General features: G+C 41.9%; 1 protein-coding gene across 13 annotated transcripts in view; it reads right to left on the minus strand.

Annotated features, from left to right (window-relative positions):
- Positions 1 to 799: 799 nt before the first annotated feature.
- plecb (plectin b) overlaps positions 800 to 19,999 on the minus strand; it is a 123,482-nt gene continuing 104,282 nt past the window's right edge. For 12 of the 13 annotated variants that reach the window (XM_076737287.1, XM_076737290.1, XM_076737289.1 and 9 more), the window contains 15 exons: positions 19,876 to 19,971; positions 19,640 to 19,765; positions 19,269 to 19,421; positions 18,993 to 19,147; positions 18,423 to 18,549; positions 17,916 to 18,099; positions 17,014 to 17,171; positions 15,810 to 15,988; positions 15,562 to 15,700; positions 15,029 to 15,385; positions 14,852 to 14,935; positions 14,628 to 14,732; positions 14,397 to 14,495; positions 9,160 to 12,513; positions 800 to 6,971 (listed from right to left, as the gene is read on the minus strand). In XM_076737287.1, coding sequence (XP_076593402.1) covers positions 801 to 6,971; positions 9,160 to 12,513; positions 14,397 to 14,495; positions 14,628 to 14,732; positions 14,852 to 14,935; positions 15,029 to 15,385; positions 15,562 to 15,700; positions 15,810 to 15,988; positions 17,014 to 17,171; positions 17,916 to 18,099; positions 18,423 to 18,549; positions 18,993 to 19,147; positions 19,269 to 19,421; positions 19,640 to 19,765; positions 19,876 to 19,971 — 11,487 coding nt within the window. In that variant the 3' untranslated portion in view covers position 800. The remainder of the gene's footprint in view (positions 6,972 to 9,159; positions 12,514 to 14,396; positions 14,496 to 14,627; positions 14,733 to 14,851; positions 14,936 to 15,028; positions 15,386 to 15,561; positions 15,701 to 15,809; positions 15,989 to 17,013; positions 17,172 to 17,915; positions 18,100 to 18,422; positions 18,550 to 18,992; positions 19,148 to 19,268; positions 19,422 to 19,639; positions 19,766 to 19,875; positions 19,972 to 19,999) is intronic. The other variant, XM_076737295.1, reaches the window with a different exon arrangement.

The following is a 19,999-nucleotide window of genomic DNA, read 5'->3' on the forward strand; positions in this document are numbered from 1 at the left end:
TGAAATAAAAGGATGCAAAAGTCCACTGAATATGAATGGGCACAAGGTAGTGACTGGTTTCAGAACAGTCTGCATAATTTTAATCGGAGCACTTATTTTCAGTGCTGAACTCCTGTTGTGTCTCATTTTGTAGTGTCTCACAAGTGTATTCTTAGTGTGTATATCATTTAGTTAGGCAACATTTAACAAGAAATCATTAGCACAAAATCTGTCCATACTCTACACAAACAATCAGAGATTTGAAGGCATCTATGTATTTTAGAATCTGTTAAAAACATTAGAACTAAGTTGACATACAGTATGTCATTAAGTAGTACTATCGAAAAGGATAAAAAATAGACAAATATTCTTGAATTTCAAAAGGAAACAAGGAATACTGGAAAAATATTTCTGTTTGACATACATACAGTATATATTAGTTTCAGAAAGCACAAGTATACAATTTTTTAACAGGTGTAAAATGAAAACTATAAAGTCACTTAAAAAACAGCAGAAATTTCATGCTTTACTTTGAAAAATATAAAGTGACTTTAGAAAGAAAATTATTATCTTATGTATCTAGCAATGCTTAGTTATGTCTCCATATATGAGGCATATATTTAAACATCTGTTATATATGAAAAAAAAAAAAAAAAAAAAGAATAGCCAAGGCATTCTTGATGTGACCATATGGAAGGCAGAATAAATAAATTATATTTTCTTTGTTATTGTAACTTTTTTTTCCTGTGAGAAATGCAACTATAAAGTGCATTAGTACTGTTGGTTCTTAGACACACTATGTTAGGAACAGAACAAGCTGATCAGAATCTGCGGCTGTAGCTAGTTGAAGAGGATGTGAAGGAGGCGGATGAGAAGTTCATGCTGAAGCCAGAGCCAGCATCAAAGCTGCCTCTCCTGGAGCCTGTTCTGGATCCAGTCCTCGAACCAGTCCGGGAGCCATAGGCAGATCCAGGGCCACTGGCATTGTAGGGGCTGTACAGACCTTTGCTGGACTGTGAGGAGGCCTCCAGAAGCCTTAGGCCAGATCCTTCCTCGACCATGCTTTTTTCCATGGCATCTCTGAAGGAGATTTTCAGTTTGGTTTTTGGACATGTAAGATATTTAGAATAAGCACTGACATCTCTCAGTTTCTGGGCAGTGCGGGCATCGATTGTGCCTTTCCTGATGGATTCATCTAGAGACACTCTGCTTTCAACATCAGGCTCAATAAGCCCACCAGTCAGATATTGGACCTCCAGAAAGCGCTGCCCAGCCTCATAATATAACCAGCCTTTCTTTAGAGCCTGGGAGGCAGACATCTTTACTTTAGTTCTGGGGTCTTCAAAACCATTGAATGCTTTTTGAGCCAGGTTGAGGCGATCAACCATGACTTTATCTACAAGGCCTTTTTCTGTAGCATCAGTGACTGAGAATCTCTCCCCAGTTGTGGGATCAATAATTCCTCCTGTGCAGGCTTGGGCCTCCAACAATCTTTGGCCTGTGATGTTGTCGACCAGGTTTCTGTGCATGGCCTCAGTGATCGACACCTTCTCCAGTGTGTCTATGTCTAAGATTCCAGCTATGGGGCCAGTCTCCTCTGTGGGGTCATTCCATATGACTGCAGGTGGTTTAATGGAGGGTATGGGGCTCATAGGAGAAGAGTAAGTGGAACCAGTGGTGGAACCAAAGGAGGATGAGCGAGAGCGGAAGCCTCCCATGTTTCCAGAGAGCATGTCAGCAAATTCTGTGATGGACAGATTTCCACCTCGGTATGTATCAAGGGCATTCTGGTCAATGAGGCCACGGGAAAGAGCATCGTCAACATCATACTGTCTCCCTGACCTCCTGTCAATAATAATGGATTTGACAGTACCATCAGAGGAGGTCATTGTGATCTCTTCCCATTCACACTCCTGCTCAGCAAGCTCCAGGTAGGTTTGGTGGTCAATGAGACCCTTCCTGTAGGCCTCGTACACAGTCATTTCTTTGCCTGTCTCTGGGTCCACAATGACAACTCTGCGTTTCCGAACTGAGGATTTGGAGGAGGTCTTCCTTTCTCGCTTCTTTTCTTTCAGCAGCAGGAGCACCAGGCCAGTGTCGGGATCAGTGATGCACCTCTCCATGAGCTGGAGGTAGGTTAGGTTTTCCTCAGTGTTGGGATCAAAAAAGCCCTTTGTGTCATCAGATGGATCTGTCAGGATCTCATTCATTTCCTCATCAAAGAAGCCACGTTTGTAGGCCACCTCAACTGGCAGACGGTGGCTTTCCTCTGGGTCAATGATTCCACCAGTGGCAATCTGGGCTTCCAGGAGACGGATACCATGATCTTTCAGGATTAGCCCCTTTTTCATGGCCTGGAACAGGGAGATAGTTTTGCCTGAATACGGATCTCTGTATCCTGTCACTGCACGCTCAGCAGACAGGAGCTTATCTTTGAATTCAGGTCCTACAATTCCCATTCTCACAGCTTCATTGACAGTCAGTTTGAGGTTTTTGATTGGATCAATGACATACCCTGTGGATGCCTGGGCCTCAAGGAGTTCAAATGCAGTGCCCGGCCTAATCATGTTCTTCTTCATGGCTTGATAAATTGATAGACGTTCCTTTGTGGACTCTAAAAATACACCAGCAATACAGCTTGTGCCCTCAAGGTACCTTGATAGCCTACTGCTAACCTCCTCCACTGAAACAAGACCTTGATTCAGTTCAGTGACAGTATCCTGGTCAATGATTTGTGAGCGGAGCAGCTCCTCCATTGTGATCTGTTTCCTCAGACCCTTGAACATCACCCTCTTGTCTCCCAAGGAGAGGAGGCGTAACCCACCATCTAACTTGCATCTCTTGAGCAGCTGTGCATATGACAGGTTCTCTTCAGTGACAGGGTCAACAAATCCTTTGACACTTTCAGTCAGTCTTTCATTGGTTTCCTTGTTGATATAACCTCTTTGCATAGCAACGTCTGCGGGCAGATGGAATTGGAATTCAGGATCAATAATACCACCAGTGGCAGTTTGTGCCTCTAACATTTTCAGAGCATAATCCTCTGGAACAAGGTCTTTTTTCATGGCCTGGAAAAGAGATATGATTTTTCCACTGTATGGATCTTTGTATCCTGTGACTGCTCTCTCAGCTGATAGAAGTTTGTCATGGATCTCAGGGCCGACAACACCCTTACGAACAGCTTCATCAACTGTGAGTGTTTCATTTTTAACTGGATCAACAATGAATCCTGTAGCAGCTTGTGCTTCTAGGAGGTTGAGGGCTACTTCTGGTTTAAGGAAACCTCTCTTCATAGCTTGGTATATGCTAATCTTTGAGCTTGAGTCAGTTGTGACGCCAGCAACACAGCCTGTGCCATAGAGATACTGTTTAACACTGGTCAGTTCCATTATGTCACGGATGTCCCTCTTGCCCTGTTTAAGGAGGTTGTATGTCTCCAAATCTATGATGCGAGCATTGTAGAGCTCCTCAATAGTTATCCTTCTCCTTATAGTTTTACATGACAGCGGACTGTCATTTCTGATGATCTCTCTCTGCTCCATGATCTCAATAATTATGATGATCATACGCTCTTTTGTGATTTTACCAGAGCGATATTCATCCATGAGCTTCTGCCTCTCCTGCTCCGGAAGCAAGTTAGAGTTCATGACGTCCCAGAGGTTCATTGGTTTATCTGCAAGGCCCTCGATTGGAATGTCAATTTGGGTGTTGGTCAGATCACTCTGTGTTTGCTCCTCTGTGTAGAGATATGTCTTCTCCACAACAGTTGGAGACTGAGGCTTGGACAGTGGGAGGATGTGCAGGCCTGTCTCTGGATCTCTTTGGCACTTGTCTTTAAGCTGCTTGTAGGTAACGTTCTCATCAGTTTCTGGATCTGAGAAAGCCTTGTTATCATCAGATGGTTCAGATAGGGTCTTGGCAGTTTCTTTGCTGAAAATGTTCTTCTGATATGCAACATCAGTTGGGACACGGTGGCTGTTTACAGGATCAATGATCCCTCCACTAACCATTTGTGCTTCTAACAGTGGCATAGCATGCTCTTTCAAGATGAGATCTTTTTGCATTGCTTCAAAGAGGGAGATTTTGTTGCCAGTGAATGGATCTTTATAGCCAGTGACAGCTTTTTCTGCAGAGAGGAGTTTTTCATGTAGCTCTGGACCAACAAGGCCTGACTTGACTGCATCATCTACTGACACACACTGGTTCCTCACTGGATCTACAATAAACCCTGTGGCGGCCTGGGCCTCAAGAAGTGAAAGACCTGTGTTGTGTCTGAGGAGCTTTTTCTTCATAGCCTGATAAATGCTTATTTTCTCTTTTGTCGGTCCCAGGTAGATGCCAGCAATGCAATCAGAGCCCTGGAGGTATTTATTGACATTGGGATTCTCACTGACTTGTTTAGGTGTTGTTTTTCCTTGTTGAAGGAGGTCAAAGGTTGGTTTGTCAATAATTTTGGAAGCATACAGAGAGCTTGCTGGCACAGGAGCTCTGAGTCCCTTGAAGCTGGACTGTTCTTGTTTCTTGGCCTCTTTTTCATCTACAATTGTTATAAGAATCTTGATTATCTTTTCAATTGTAACCTTTCCTGACCTAAACTGTCTGAGCAGGTCAAGCCTTTGCTCCTCAGTGAGATACTCAGAGTTGATGATTTCCCAGATGGTCATCTTCCTGCCCTTAAATGGTCCAGAGTCAAGCTCCACAGTTGCCTGAGTCATAGCCTCTTTTGTCTGAACTTCATTGTACATTAACTCCTCCTTTGCATTGATTGCTTCTTCCGAAAGAGGCAGAAGCTGGAGACCAGTTATCTTGTCAGTCACACATCTCTTGAAGAGCTCTGAGTATGTGACATTTTCTTTTGTGTTGGGGTCAAAGAAGCATTTAGTTTCCTCAGTGGGGCTGCTGAGAATCTGTTTCATTTCATCATCGAAATAATTTCTCTTGCAGGCCACATCATGAGGAATGTGATGGCTCTTTACTGGATCAATAATGCCACCGGTGGTCAGCTGGGCATCAAGGAGTCGGATTCCTTGTTCTTTAGGTATGAGATCTTTTTTCATTGCCTGGAACAGAGATACAGTCTTTCCAGTGTAAGGATCTTTGTAACCTGTCACAGCTCGCTCTGCAGAAAGGAGTTTTTCATGCAGTTCAGGACCAACAACACCTGCTTTGACAGCTTCATCTACAGTGTACTTCTGATTATGAATTGGGTCAACCACGTAGCCTGTTCCTGCTTGGGCTTCAAGCATATTCAAGGCAGGCCCTGCTCTCATCATGTCTTTCTTCATAGCTTGGTAAAAGGACATTGTCTCCTTGGATGAGTCAATAATGACACCTGCAATGCAGTTTGTACCCTTCAGTGCTTTGTGGACAGAGTCCATTTCAGACACCTCTTTGACGGTCTTATTGCCTTTGTGCAATTTGTTGTACAGGTCTTTATCAATGATTTTGGATTCCAGGAGCTCAGTGGCAGGCACAGGTGCTCTCAGGCCATCAAAGGTAATTTCATTCTTCTTCTCCTTCTCTTCTGCCACAGTAATCACAATCTTAATGATTTTTTCAATTGTGATTTTGCCTGTCTTGTACTGACGGAGAAGGTCCTTCTTCTGGTCCTCAGTGAAGTACTCAGAATTGATTATTTCCCAAATGGTGACAGTCTTTCCCTTGAATCTTCCAAATGGCACAGACACAGTTGTCTTGCTGAACACATCCTTAGTCTCCTCCTCTGTGTACATGCTTGAGCACTGAGCAGCTTTGTCTGTGATTGGCAGAAGTAACAGACTGGTGTCAGGGTCAGTGGTGCATCTCTCCATCAGCTCAGAATACGTCAAGGATTCCTGAGTGCTGGGGTCAAAGTATCCCTTTGTGTCATCTGAAGGGTTCTCCATAATCTTATTCATTTCAGCGTCATATTGTCCCTGTTTATAGGCTATTTCATTGGGCACACGGTGACTATTGATAGGGTCAATGATGCCACCAGTTGCACGCTGAGCCTCAAGGATTCTGATGGCGTGATCATGTTCAATCAGGCCCTTCTTCATAGCTTCAAAAACAGAGATCTTCCCACCAGTGTATGGATCTTTGTAGCCAATAACTGCTCTCTCAGCTGAAAGCATTTTGTTGTGCAGTTCAGGTCCAATTAAGCCTTCCTTGACAGCCTCATTAACAGGAAGCTTCTGGTTCTTAATGGGGTCTAAAATGTAACCTGTGGCTGCCTGGGCTTCAAGAAGGATCATGGCTGTGCCTGGAGTAATCTTCTTCTCTTTCAATGCTTCATATATTGACATTTTTTGATTAGATGGTGTCAAAACCCCAGCAATGCAGTTCTTTCCTTTGAGAATTCTTCTTAGATTTTCAGTCTCACCAAGCTCTTGCACAGTGGTTTTGCCATTTTTCAGCTTGTCAAACTCCTTCTTGGGCAGAAGACCGAGGTCATGAAGTCTGCTTGCAGGTACCTTATCACGGATGCCATCAAAAGACAAGGGGTCTGGTCTCTTCTCTACACTGTCTACAATATCACTGGCATTTTGGCCATTGTAAACTTGCTTTGTTGTCTCAACCACTGTTACATGGACATGCTCTTTGTCTGGGACTTTATCAGTCTTTTGTGCTTCTTCAAGCTGTTGCAGCTTCTCACGTAATTTTTGGTTCTCTTCTGCAAGAATCTTTTCTTGCTCGAGTCTCTTCATCTCCAGATCTTTCATTTCTTTTTGCTTGTTATGCATCTCTTTCTCAGCCTCTTTTTGCTTGTTGAGGGCTGCATCCATGGTAGCCTGGAGTTTCTTCTTCTCATCCTCCATCTGCTGTCTCTGGCGTTCCTGTTCATCTTTGAGAGCTTTGGCTTTTTTGACTTCCTCTTCAAACTGGCTTTCCAACCTCTTTTTCTCATCTTCAATTAGCTTCTCCTTCTTCAGCAGCATCTCCTTTTCTGTCTGGAATGTCTGCTGGAGCATTGTCTTCTCATGTTCAATTTGTTTCTGCTGTGCATCAGCCATCTGATAGAAAAAAATAGAAAACATAATTTACAATATAGAAGTGGCACATATTCTTTATATATTTTGTCTTGATAACAATGTTATGTTTAATATATAAATTAGTTATTTTATTTGTAATGGATAGAATTTGTACAATGCACTCTGCTTATGCATACTGTATGGAGATAAAAACAATCCCCTGGTAAAGTTAAATGTGTGCTTTTCTGCAGTTTTTTTTTTTTTAGAACATGAGAGTTGGACATGGACACTTTCTCCAGCATCCTTGTTTCAAGATTCAAGGGTAAAAAATAATTTGTGTTGGTGTAATTCTTTAGTATTTCTGCCCACATTATAAAGTCCAGAACAACCATGAGCATGATGTTTCTCAACTAACACAAATTGGAAAAACTTCAGTGACTATAACTACATGAGTTTCATCCCATTTTAACATACATTTGTAATGCAGTGCATATGTAATGATACACTCAATTTAACTTGTTCAGCCCAAAAAAACAAAAAAAAAACAAAACACTGATAACAAAATTAAAATTTAATTGAGCATACTCCAGGTAATATATTACTACTCATTGGACTGGACTGTGTAACCTCTTACAATGTATCTGCAAAACTAAGTTTGAGTTGTGAGTAAGTGAGTCCAAAATTATAAACTCCTATTTGTAAGAACTTCTTGGTGGTGAACTAAGTGCATACTAAGTGTCATGACAATCTGGACTACAATGAACTAGATTCTACAATGTTTATACATTTAAATAAAAATTAAAGGTTTTATAAAGTGACAGTGTAATAATAGAGTATTCTGCAAGATTGCACAAATTAATAAATTAATCATACTGTACTGCTCACTATAACAAATGCTGTTTTCCGTAATGGTACTTTGCTGGCTCTCACTTCTTCAGGATAGCACAGCTTTTGTGTCATTTCATCTATTGCTACTTTGTTGCATAAGAATTTAGTGCTTACTACTAAATACCACTAACTGTATTTCACTGTATTTCATGTGTTAGTTAAAGTTTAAGATGTTTCAACAGCTAGGCCTACACCTGATATTTTTTTTTTTGGCAAGGGACAGTGTTTAGGAAGACACACTGTTTAATGCTTAGTTAAGAGGGCTAATACCCTCAGATCTGTATGATAAACAGTTTACATGGACTCTTGGAAGGTACCCTTTCAAGTAGTTAAACATACTAAGAAATACTCCACTGTTTTTCAACTGTGTATTCTAATAGTAAGTACAATGATCATACCAACAATCCCCCCAATTTAGTTCATGATATATACTATGGCAAACCTAGGGATGGAGGTTGTGGATGAAGGCGATATATATTTGTCAACAAAGAAGTGTGAATGTATTTTTTGTCAATTGATGTATACCTGTGCATATCATGGTCATGTCAGATGGATGGGCTTAATAGGTATCATGACATCTCTGGCAATCTTTTAGCATGTTAACACTGGTGGCAGGGTTGTACTAGTCTGACACAGACACATATATCTGAGTGGGTGGAGGCAAGTCCCTGCATCTCTTAACATGATATTCACAATAAATACTGAGCATTGTAACAAATGGGAGCTTGACTATGGGTGGCAAATATTTTTTTTGGTCACTAATTGGTATGTTTGAATATTATATTTATCCTGCAAATACAGTTCACATTCAAGATTTGGCTACCCTCCATGATAAATGAAGTGGAATATTCCTTTAAAAGTCTCTGAGTATTGGCACACATTTTCCTATCGATTAGGGGTTCTGCTAAATCTGTGGGTGCATGTGCAGTAATACTAGTCCATCTCTAACTACTGAGTCACACTTTAACTTTTAACTTTTTTAACTTGTTAACTTTTTGACTGAATTGGCAATGGAATCTCGTATTTTCATCATTTCAATCTGACTTTAAATGATAGTTTCAATTTTTTTGTGAGCTGAGTGAAGCTGAAAGAAATGTCAAGCATGTTGTAAAAATGAAGCAACATTTCAGGACATGAGGGGACATTCAGGATGTGATCTGCATGAGCACAGTGCACTGTAAAAAAAACAGAATCAAAATCATATTTAAAATTAAAGATATGGTTTCATGATTAGTATGATCAAAGAAAGGAACAGAGGAAATTCAAGAAAGAAGTGTGTTAGTTTAGAGATAGAGTTAACAATGACATAAGCTGCTCTGCTATGCCATTTTTGACACAATACCTCTTTTGACTTATTTTGAAGGTCTTCAGCCTCCATTTTCAGTCTAGCCTTCTCCTTCTCTAGGTCTGCGATAGCTTTGCGTAAATCGTCAGCCTCTTTGCTGGAATTTAGTCTTGCAACTTCCAGTTTCTCCACTACAGTCATTTTTTCTTTGGTGGCTATTTCAGTCTCATGAAGGCGTGATGCAATCACATCGGCTTGTTTCTTGAATTTTTTAGCCTCTTCTTCAGCTTTGGCCTGGGCTTCACTGAGCTGAGAAACCTGGAGTTTTAATTTCTCAGCCTCAGCTATGATCTCCAACTGCCTTTTCCTCTCTGCTTCAAGTGACTTCTGGTATTCTTCTGTTTCCTCCTCCAGACGTTGTTGCATCAATTGTTTATCCTCCAGCAGCTTTTGTGCCTGTTCCTGAGCCAAGTCCTTCTGCCTCTGGAGCATCTCTGCCTCAGCTCTAAGTCTAGATGCCTCTTGTATGGCCTGCATTTTCTCTTTGAGCATTTTATCTGCAAGAGCTCGCTGTTGATTGAGGTCTTCTTCTGCAATCTGTCTCAAGCGTGCAGCCTCTTGGGCTTCTACACTAAGTCTGGCAGCATCCTCTGCAAGCTTTTTCATATTGTCAGCCTCCTTGGCAAGGAATTTTTGTGTGTTATCTTTGTCTTTCTTGATGAGGCGCTGATTTTCCTCCTCAATTTTGAGTTTCAGCTTGAGTAGTTCCTCCATCTGAACCTTGACTTTGAGCAGCTCCTCCTCCACCTGGGCCCTTTGTCTGACAGCATCATCAACCTCATCCTTCAAGCGGTGCAACTCTTCATCAAGTACAGATTTCTGCTTATCAGTTTCATCAAGCTTAAGTTTAACTTTTGTGAGCTCTTGCTCCACTTGGAACTTCTGCTTTAATGTTTGCTCAGCCAGCTTTTTGTGCTTAACCATTTCAGCATCAGCTTGTTGCTTTTGCTTGAGTGCTGCAGCCTCTGCTTGTGCTCGTTTAGCAGCTTCAAATTCAGCCTCCTTCCTCAGCCTCTCTGCATCCTCCTGAGCTTTGGCTTGGTTTGCAGCTTCTTGCTCAGCAGCTGACCTTTGTCGTTCAGCTTCCTCTGCTTGTTGACGAAGGAGAGCTGCCTCCCTTTCCGCCTTCTCCTTAGCAGCCTCTGCCTCTTTAGCAAGCTTCTTGGCTTTTTCGTACTCTCCCTTAAGCTTCTTCTGCATGATGGTGTCTTCCTTCTGTTGAGCAAGAACACTTTGGACTTGCTCTTCAGCTGCACTGCATTTCTGTGCAGCTTGTTGGGCTGCAATAATCTGTTTTTCTGCTTCTTTGTCAGCATCATCTTTCTGTCTTCTGGCTTCCTCTGCTTTCTTTTTCAGACGATCAAGCTCCTCTTGGGCCACCTTGCGTTGTCTGGCTGCCTCTTCCTCTGCAGCAGCGATCTTCTTAACCTTTTCCTCTGCCTCCCTCCTCCTCTTCTCCTCCTCAAGGGCGAGCTTCCTCAGTTTCTCCGCCTCCTCCTCGGCTCTGAGTTTGCTTTGTTGAGTTTCCTCTGCAATGTTTTTCAGTTTGTTCAGTTCTAGCTCCAGATCGAGCTTTCCAGATGAGGCCTTCTCAAAGTTGAGCTTCAAAATTCGGATTTCTTCTTCAACAACTCGCCTCTGTTTCAGCGTGTCATCCACTATGGCCTTTTGTCTTTCCATTTCAGCCTCAGATGATTTTTTGAGTAGGACTATCTTTTCCTCAATCTCTTGCTTGTGCTGGTTGGCCTGGTCTTCAAGAGCTTTCCTCTGGTAAGACTCATCCTCAGCTTGTCGCCTGAGTCTTTCATTTTCTGCCTCCTTCTCTTTCAGGGCAATTTCAGCCTCTGTTTTTAAACGAGTTGCTTCACTGATTGCAGCCAGCTTCTCTTTGAGAATCCTTTCAGCCTCTGCTCTCTGACGAGCTGCCTCTTCCTCAGCAACTTGCCTCTGATGCTTGGCCTCCTCTGCAATGGCTCTAAGTTTGCTTGCTTCCTCAGCTAGGTCTCTCATCTTGCCAGCTTCAGCTTCAAGAAGTTGTTTACTCTTCTCTGTGTTGGACATGGTCTCCTTTTCTGCCTTGGACTTGAGTTGAATGAGTACATCCATTTCACTCCTCACTTTGGCCAGTTCATCCTCCAGCTGCTTCCTTTGTTGTTGTGCTGCAACAACTTCATTCTTCAGGCGGTAAAGTTCATCTTCAAGAAGGGATCTCTGCTGTTCAGCATTGTCAAAGTCTGCTCTAAGTCGAATCAGCTCCTGTTCTGCAACAAGTTTCTGCTGAGCTGTGCTCTCAGCTACCTTCCTCTGCCTCTCAAGTTCTTTCTCAGCCATTTCTTTCTGTTTCAGGGCAGAGTCTTCTGCTTTGGCTCTCTTTTTAGCCTCACGCTCAGCCTCCTCCTTTTGTTTCTCAGCGTCTTCTTGAGCAAGGCTCTTTTTGTGAGCTTCTTCCTCAGCCTGGAGTCTTAGACGCAGGGCCTCATTAGCTTTTTGCCTCCATTTCTCAAGCTCCTTTTCTGCGTCTTCTCTGGCATTTTCAGCATCCTCCTGTTGTTTCTTGAGATATGCTGCTTCTTGCTGCAGTTGAAGGACAGCACCATGTTCTTGTTTCAGTGATTCTTCCAACTTTGAGGTCTTTTCGACAAAAGACATGTGTTTGCTCTGAAGCTCAGCCGTGGCACTCTTCTGGGCTGCTGCTTGAGCAACCTTGATTTGTCTCTCCTTTTCTACCTCTGCTTGCTTCACTCGCCTTTCAGCTTCCTCGGCCTGCATCTTGAGGTTTTCAAGGTCTTCCAGAGCTTTTTGCTTTTGCTTGGCAGCTTCCTTCTCTGCCTCAGCTTTACGTTTGAGTTCCTCCTCTGCTGCACGCTTTTTCTGGGTCTCTTCATTGACTTGTTTGCGGAGCTTCTCAGCTTCTTCCTGGGCAACCTTTCTGAATTTCTCAGCATCAGCTGCTCTGTCACGAAGTTGCTTGAGCTCAGCTTCTGCAGTAGACTTTTGATTTACTGTTGTCTCAAGTTGGAGCCTGATGAGGCGGATTTCCTCCTCAATCTTGGCCCTGCTTTGAAGAGCCTCATCCACCTGTTGAGTTTTGTCATTGATCTGTTGCTCTGAGAGTTTTTTCAGCTCATGTAGTTCCTGCTGGACGTTGTGCTTTTGCTTTTCTGCATCTACAGCAACAACTTCTCTCCTGCTTACTTCTTCCTGCATTCTGAGCTTCAGCTCTTGAGCCTCTTTCTCAGCTTTGGCAATGGCCTTTGCGTGAGCTTCAGCTAACTGCTTCTGTTTGTCTAACTCAGCCTGCATCTTGGCCATTTTTTTCTGCTCTTCCGCTTTGAGTTTCTCTGCAGCTTTCTGCATTAGTGGAAGCAAATGGTAAAGAAAGGATTATAATCAAGCATGACATGTTAAAAGGTAACACTTTACATTAACCAGCTCAAAACAGTGTGGTTTAAAATTGTAACTACTGTAGTAATCACAGTCTAATCACACTGGAATAAGAGCAACTTAATGTACTGTATTACCCAGGTAATGTTAATGTTAAAGTTAGCTCAAAAGTCAAGTCAAAGATCAATCATTAGATGCACATTCATCAAAGTGATGTTAAATTCACGATGCAATTAAATTATTCACGTCAAGACAATTCAGAGAAAAATGGATGATGGAGATGTATTAATTAATGTATGGAAACAAAATATCACTTCACAACACAGCAAGAAAATCATATGGCATGCAACTGTAGCTGTAGCACTAACTTTCAAAGCATTACAACTCTGATATATATTATAGTCCAATAGACTAAGTCTAATTTAGCTTCATTTATTATCAAATTGTTGAACATACTGTGTTTCAATATATTATTTCAATGTTTATGGCATAAGTGGCAAAACATTCTTATTTTCAAGTATGTAATAGAGTGTCTCTCAGTCAGACAGTTTTTAAAGTGGGTTTCTGTTGAGTTGTTTCACATGAAAATGTTTTCTGTCTTCATTTCATTTTTATGTGTATTGTCTGTGTGCACTTGTTCACAATTCAAGACTAAATGCTTCATGTCAGAGTATTACTAATACCATTCACTTAGACTGATTTTAATCTCATCCCATGCACTGGGGGTTCTTTAAATCACTATTTGCCACAGAATGGAATGGAAAAGTCAAGGATAACTGGTTCAGGTGAAGTAAGTTAGGAAACTTGTTTATGACTGCAGGAAGTATAAGAAGCACTGTTAAATAGGTTAAAAAGAATACTGAGTACATGGTCTAAGTCTCTAAGGTTGGGTGGAAAGTTGTAATTTTATAAAGGCTGCAGTGAAAGTAAGAAAAAAAAAATGCAATTAAAAGCCAAAATGCAGTTTGAGACAAACACAGATGTTAGGATGATGGGGAATAGAGGTTATACTGTACAGTAGGTACTTGAAACACTGTGAATAATTTACCTCTTTAATGCTCAAACAAGTTAAGCATTCATCATGGCAAAGCACTGGCAAGCAGTTAAGAGAAGCAAAGAAACAAACAAAACATTAGGGTTAGAAAATAATGTAAAACTTTAAACTCGTAATCTGGAAAAATGGAGAGCTGAAGACCCTGATAACCAGGCTGAAGCACAGAGTGTTTAGTCTTAACCTCAGGGGGGGGAAAGTGGCCAGAGGGATAAGAAAGGAAAGGGAAATCATAGTGAAAGAAAGAACCCCTCACTCTAAATCTACAATGGCACAATCCACACCATGAATGGAGATGGAATAGCTAATGAAAACACACAGTATACTGTGTTTATTCAGCCTAGTTTTCAACTGACATTGTGAATTATGATCTCAATGTGGCTTCCAAATAATCAATTTAAATACTGTATTCACTTGGATGTAAACACACTCAAACCTTATCCATCTTATTTGCTTGCATTTATTATTTTGGCTATTATTTCTTTGACTGTTTTACTAATCCATTGTCACTACTTTAAGCATATAATATGCTGTAAAAAATCTTCTCCAGCTAATATTGTAGATCAGCTACAGCATGCCAATGTTTCATGCGTAACCAGTGCAAAGGAACTATTTGTCACCCGTACATTAATGTAATGCGTGTGTGTGTGTGTCGGTGCGACACACAGAAAAAAGTCGGTGCATTCATGCATTCTGGTGATCGGCGGGTCATCTCGTTTGTTGGTTGGTTAATTACTTGGTTGGTTAGGTTAATGTTAGAATTTAGTTTGTTCACGATCCTCAGCCAGTTGTCACGCACCTCCTCGTCCTCCAAGCGGCGCTGTGAGTCAGTGATGAACTTGATGTACTGACTAGTCAGAGTCATCAGCTCACTGTATCGGGTCCTCAGTGTTACATACTGACACAAGGAGAAACAAACAACACTTAGAAATGTGCAATTTTCAGATTCTTGTGTAAGTCTTTCACCATGAAATAAGTCAATGGTCAGTTTTTGAGAAACTGTGTCCTACATGACTTCTAAGAAACAAACCTCCTGAATGATGTTGTCAGAAGCCGAATCCAGTTTGGTTTTCTTCAAGGGAGAAGCAAGAGGCTCCACCTGAGCTTTGTAGGCAACCAACTGGAGTTCATAGTCCTATTTGGAAAAACAAAGATATTCTCCATACATCAGTTATGCCACAAATATTTTCACTAAATACTTGAAATTACAATATTAACAAGATTTAGTACAAACTGGTGGTGTTTAATGCTCACCTTGATAGTATCAATGTATGCTTTAGCATATTTTTGACACTCATCAACTTTGTCTTTGTTCTTTTCAATCTCCTCCAGCAGTTTCTGTTTTGAAACAAGGAAAAACAGCAGTTCTCACTAGTTTCACACAAAGATCTTTAAAAGAATGCTAGTAATATCAAGCAGAATACAACATACCTTTTCCTGGGCCAGTTGTTCTTTCAGAGTTTTGCTGTCAGTGATGGGTACCCCCTGGATCTTCTCCTGCCTTTGCTTGGCATCGGCAATCCAGCGGATAAGCCAGTCATAACTCTCACGATAGTAGCCTTGCTGGCGGCCAAGCTGCTCTAGCTCTCTCAGGCGAAGGTCGATCTGTGTGAACACGGCCTTCCAGCGGTCCTGCAGACTGGACAGGAGCTGACGGTAGTGGTCCAGCTCGGCATCACGCTCGTTGTGCACACGTGACATCTTGTCGCTCACTGCAGTGGCCTTCTTCAGCTCTTCTTCCAGAGAGTCAAACACTGGCTGTTCACCCTCAGCCTCAGCTCGCATTTTCTGCAGATGTCATCCAAAATGAAAGGCCAGTCAGCAATGAGCAAACAAGGTCAAAATCATCATTTAGGACTAAGTTCAACAACTGAATGGGAGCAGTTCCCAATTGGTTGAGAGGATGATTTGTGTATGACATGTATCATTTGACAAGGTTCTCAAACAGGTGCTATGCTGCTTACCTTAAGCTTTGTTCTGTAAGTCTCTACTTCCTTTACATCCTTTGGCACGGTGTGAACCTCGCGCAGACAGTCCTCATACTGCTTGAGAACTCCCTCAGCACCTTGTGTGTTACGGATGACCATTTCCACAGTCTTCAGCCTGGGGCAAGAAATAATAAGTGAACAAAGTAGCAAGGACATAAGGACATTAGTAAACAGTGCACTTCTTCCTAACTGTCAAGAGTTAATGGGGACAAGTGGGGACTCACTTGTCGAGATAAACGGAGGAAAGCATGTAGGCATGATCCATCTTCTGCACAGTGAGGTCAAGCTCTGAGCGAAGGACAGGAGCTGAGGCAGACTGCTGAGGGGAGGCCAAGACCTCTTGTGTCTTTACAGAAACTTTATTAAGGTCCTTCTTCAGACCCTCAAGCTCCACCTGGACTTTCTGTACAACAGAAGAAGAAAACAACATGTAACATGTGAAAACATGACTGAGGTTAAACATTGAAAAAAAAACAAAAAAACAAAACACAATCATCTAACAAAGAAACCCCAACCGGCCTGTTATGAGAGGCAGATTCCAAAAATGTGCTAGAAGACATCTTTAAAATTTAACCTGTGCTTCTCTGTGCAAAGATTGTCCAGAGGCACTGCACACATTCTGAGATCAGAGAGGAGCTGAACAGCTGCAGTATGAGGGTAGCCAGCAGGCTTACAATCTCTACAGCTCCCTCAGAACTGGATGTAAACTCAAAATCTCAAAGCAAATGCAATTCTCTGCAGTAGCTTCACACTTCAAAGCCACACCAATTGAGATCCTCACTCCATTTTTACACTACCGCCCAGTGGTTTATGAGAAGGAGAAGACAGAGCATGAAATTTCATTCCCTATTCTTCTTTCCACCAATTTACCAGTCCACCAATCATGTCCTTACTTAAGCATACTGCATGGATTCTGGTGCAATATGACTAAAAAGCATGAAGCATTTTCACTCAATTACAGAATTGTCTAATTATCTCATTTTAGATTGACCAAGTTTTGCCTCTAAGCTGCTAAGAACCATGTTATGAAGGTTTTTGCCTCTTAAACATGTTGGGTCTTTAGGCTTATATGAAAGCCAGTCCAATGATGGTCATTAAATGCAAATGTTACAGACACAGAGACAATGATCACACTGCGTAATGGCGATATGCAGAGCAGTTTGTAGCTCTCTAAATTAAGACACATTTCCTCTTGCAAAGGATATTTAGCATTCATTTCCATTCCACCCTCACAAGTAAGCTGATAGGAATACATGAAAAGCTAATTTAAATTAACCCTTGAGATAATCCTCCAGGCAATTCAGTTGATTCAAGCCGAGTGGCACACAACATAGAGGCTGGTATTAGCAGTCTCCTAAATTAATATGGTAATGGTTATTTGATCACAGTGATATTTCAACATATGACACATTCATTTGGGTGCAGTACCTTCTGCTCCGTTGTCTTCTGAACACATTCTTTCAGAGGTTCCTTCTCCATAGGTCTGCGGATGCGAGCCACAGTCCCGACTTCACAGTCCTCTATACGCAGGCGCAGGTCCTTGAGCTCAGAGATGTAGTTCTTACACAGAGACTCATCCTGTTGACCTGTGTGGTACCATTTGCATTAGTTTAGTACAGCAGTATCAAACCAATTATAAATTAACCATTTATTTACCAAAAGTTGAGGTTGTGGGAAAAACTGATTTTTTTGACATATCAAGAATGTTGAAATAAATGATTGTGATTTGCTATTGCTGATACATACATAATGGAGGACCTGTCCACAGCTTTCTTAACATTTTCACTTGGTCAAATCACTTTTTTGCAACATCTACCACATATGAGTAGTGCACTTAAGCACAATCACACATGCAGCTCTCCACGTGTTGTGTTACATATACACTACTGTCACAGCATATAGTATAAAGTATAGCAAACATTTTCTAGCAGTAGTAATCAAACTATTAGGTGATAAAAATAAAAAAAAGCTTAACATTCTGTAGGTTAACCTACAAAACATGGATTCTACTTTGTACAGCGCTGCAAAAAAAAGAAAACAAAAGCAACCTAGGAACCAAAACAACATGCAGTCATTCAGAACTCTACTCTGACGGTGCTGGTTATTTCTCAACACCTCATCCAAGCATCTAAGCACATACACACACTAGCTTGGTGAGCTGCGGCTTTGACTGGCTCACCATGACTCACCTCTGAGTCTAATCATTGGTCCTGCTGAAAAGGGAATGACAGTTATGTACTGTAAATGTTGCTCTACACTTACTGCATATTCCCTTGGCACATCCATGATTAATCAAAAGCTAATTTGTCATTTATAGATCAAAATGCTACCTTTCTCCATGGAGCGGAGAAGGCTGTCGAAATGCTGGGTTGACTTGGTGTAGTCCTCCTCGATCTGCATGCGGTCATCGGGGCCAAAGAGCTGCGAGTCCTGGCTGTCCCGCATGTAGTCCTGATAGTGGATCTCCAGGTTCCTCATCAGCAGCCTGTATTCCTCTGGCTTCATGCTCTTTAACTGCACAGGATTGAGAGGCATGGGAGTGTCAGGTTTATTTCATGGACATGAAATATTACAGAATCATTTAAGCACAAACAAAGCCTAAACAGCCTAAACATCAAAGACTAATGAACTCTTTCCTGTGCCTGAAGTAACTTAATTTGAGCTATTAATTCATTTATTTTTATTAGCTATTTACAGCTAATAGGAGCTGTCTCATTTGCTAACAGTTGGCTAAGGTAAAGACTGAATATTGTTTAATACTAATACATTTTGTTTGTGATGAAAGTCCTATCCCTAATATAACACCATGTTTTTAGCATAAAAGTGTCCGTACTCACCATAGTGATATTCCAGGAGCGAATCTGTGTGAAGTCTCTCATCAGGTACTGCCATGACAGCAAGCTCTTCATGTCTATATGGAGCCTCTGCCACATAGACACCATCTCCTGATGACCGGCATCCAGGCTGGAGTAGGACATGAATGAGCATAGTGTAATTATTAAGAAACAGACGGTACTACGGAGATTAATCCTTGACAGTTACAGGGTATTAAACCCATTATGTATTATGTGTAATGTGTCAGAGACTGGGTTGGTTTACAGAAGCAGTGCATTGTTACTAGTTAAAGCTGCAGTATGTAACTTGTATAAAAGTTATTTTTGTCATATTTGCTAAAACTGTCCCTATGCCCAGACAGCAGTACATGAAACATGTAATCTGTGAAAAAAAAATCTCCACTCCACTGGTCCCACCTACTGCTCCTACTGCGATTTGCAAGAATCCACCGCGTCCGACCCAAAACAACCAATCAGAGCCAGAGGAGCGCCTGAGTAGCTACGTTACCCAGTTTACACACACACAGCTGTCACATATGCAGGTGGCTCAGTTTTGTTTCAGTGGGTTCTCACCTGGACACACCATCCATGGCCTCCTTGTTGACTGGAGGTACAATGAAGCAGACGGAGGGCACCACCGCCTCATGTCCAGAGCGGTTCAGGACCTTCCACTTGAAGGGCTGAGAGTTGTTAAGGAGCGCACACTCATCTCCTTTATGGACAGTGATCTGAAACACAATCCATGATTGATGAACACACACATTAAAGAGGGCATGCTGAGGTCCTGCAAGCACTCTGAGCTGCAAATGATTACACATCACTATGAGCTTGTAAGCACGCAGTCCTAACCTCCTGTTGCTTGAAGTCACAGACAGCCTGGATAGGCAGTTTGCCTTTGATGGAGGTGGTGGGGTTGCGTGGCTTCAGCTGGATGATGGACTTCGCTCTCTTGTTCAGGCCAGTCGCAAGGGTCTTGAACTCATTCAGCTGTTCTCTTTCCTCCTGGTGGTTAAAAAATAAACACACACACAAGATAAGAATAAAATGCATCCTGTGCATTAAAATGTGAGCAGTGGGGCAGGTTTGTTTTTGAATCAAAAATTGTCATCATCTTGACATATTTTCTTATTCCTTCTACGTTTTCTTAAGATGCTCATCTGGCAAAGCCATGTACATGCACATATAGACACAGTATGTAAGTGTAAGCAGTCATCACTCACCACAGCATCCTGCAGCAGGTCCTCCAGCCGCGTGGCTGTGGTGGAGCGATCACAGCTGTATTTCTTTTTCATGTTCTCTTGTATTTTCTTCATCTTGTCCTGAGCATCTTTCACATCAGCAAAGAACTGCAAGCAAAAGGACATCATGGGGGAGAGAAAATGTGACTCTTTGCTCTCTGAATATTAATGGAGTCTCATAGTAGAGTTACTGGAATTGGAAAGTCACTGTTCCATACCTGGTAGTAGGCTGTGTTTTCTTTGAGGTGAGCCTCAATACAGCAGCACAGCTGGAGGATCCAGCTCCACTGAGTCTGCAGGGCAGCTGTGTAGGCCTGCAAGAGACCAAGAAGACATGATGAC

Source organism: Chaetodon auriga, chromosome 8 (genome assembly GCF_051107435.1).
Source record: "Chaetodon auriga isolate fChaAug3 chromosome 8, fChaAug3.hap1, whole genome shotgun sequence".
Taxonomy (NCBI): Eukaryota; Metazoa; Chordata; class Actinopteri; order Chaetodontiformes; family Chaetodontidae; genus Chaetodon; species Chaetodon auriga.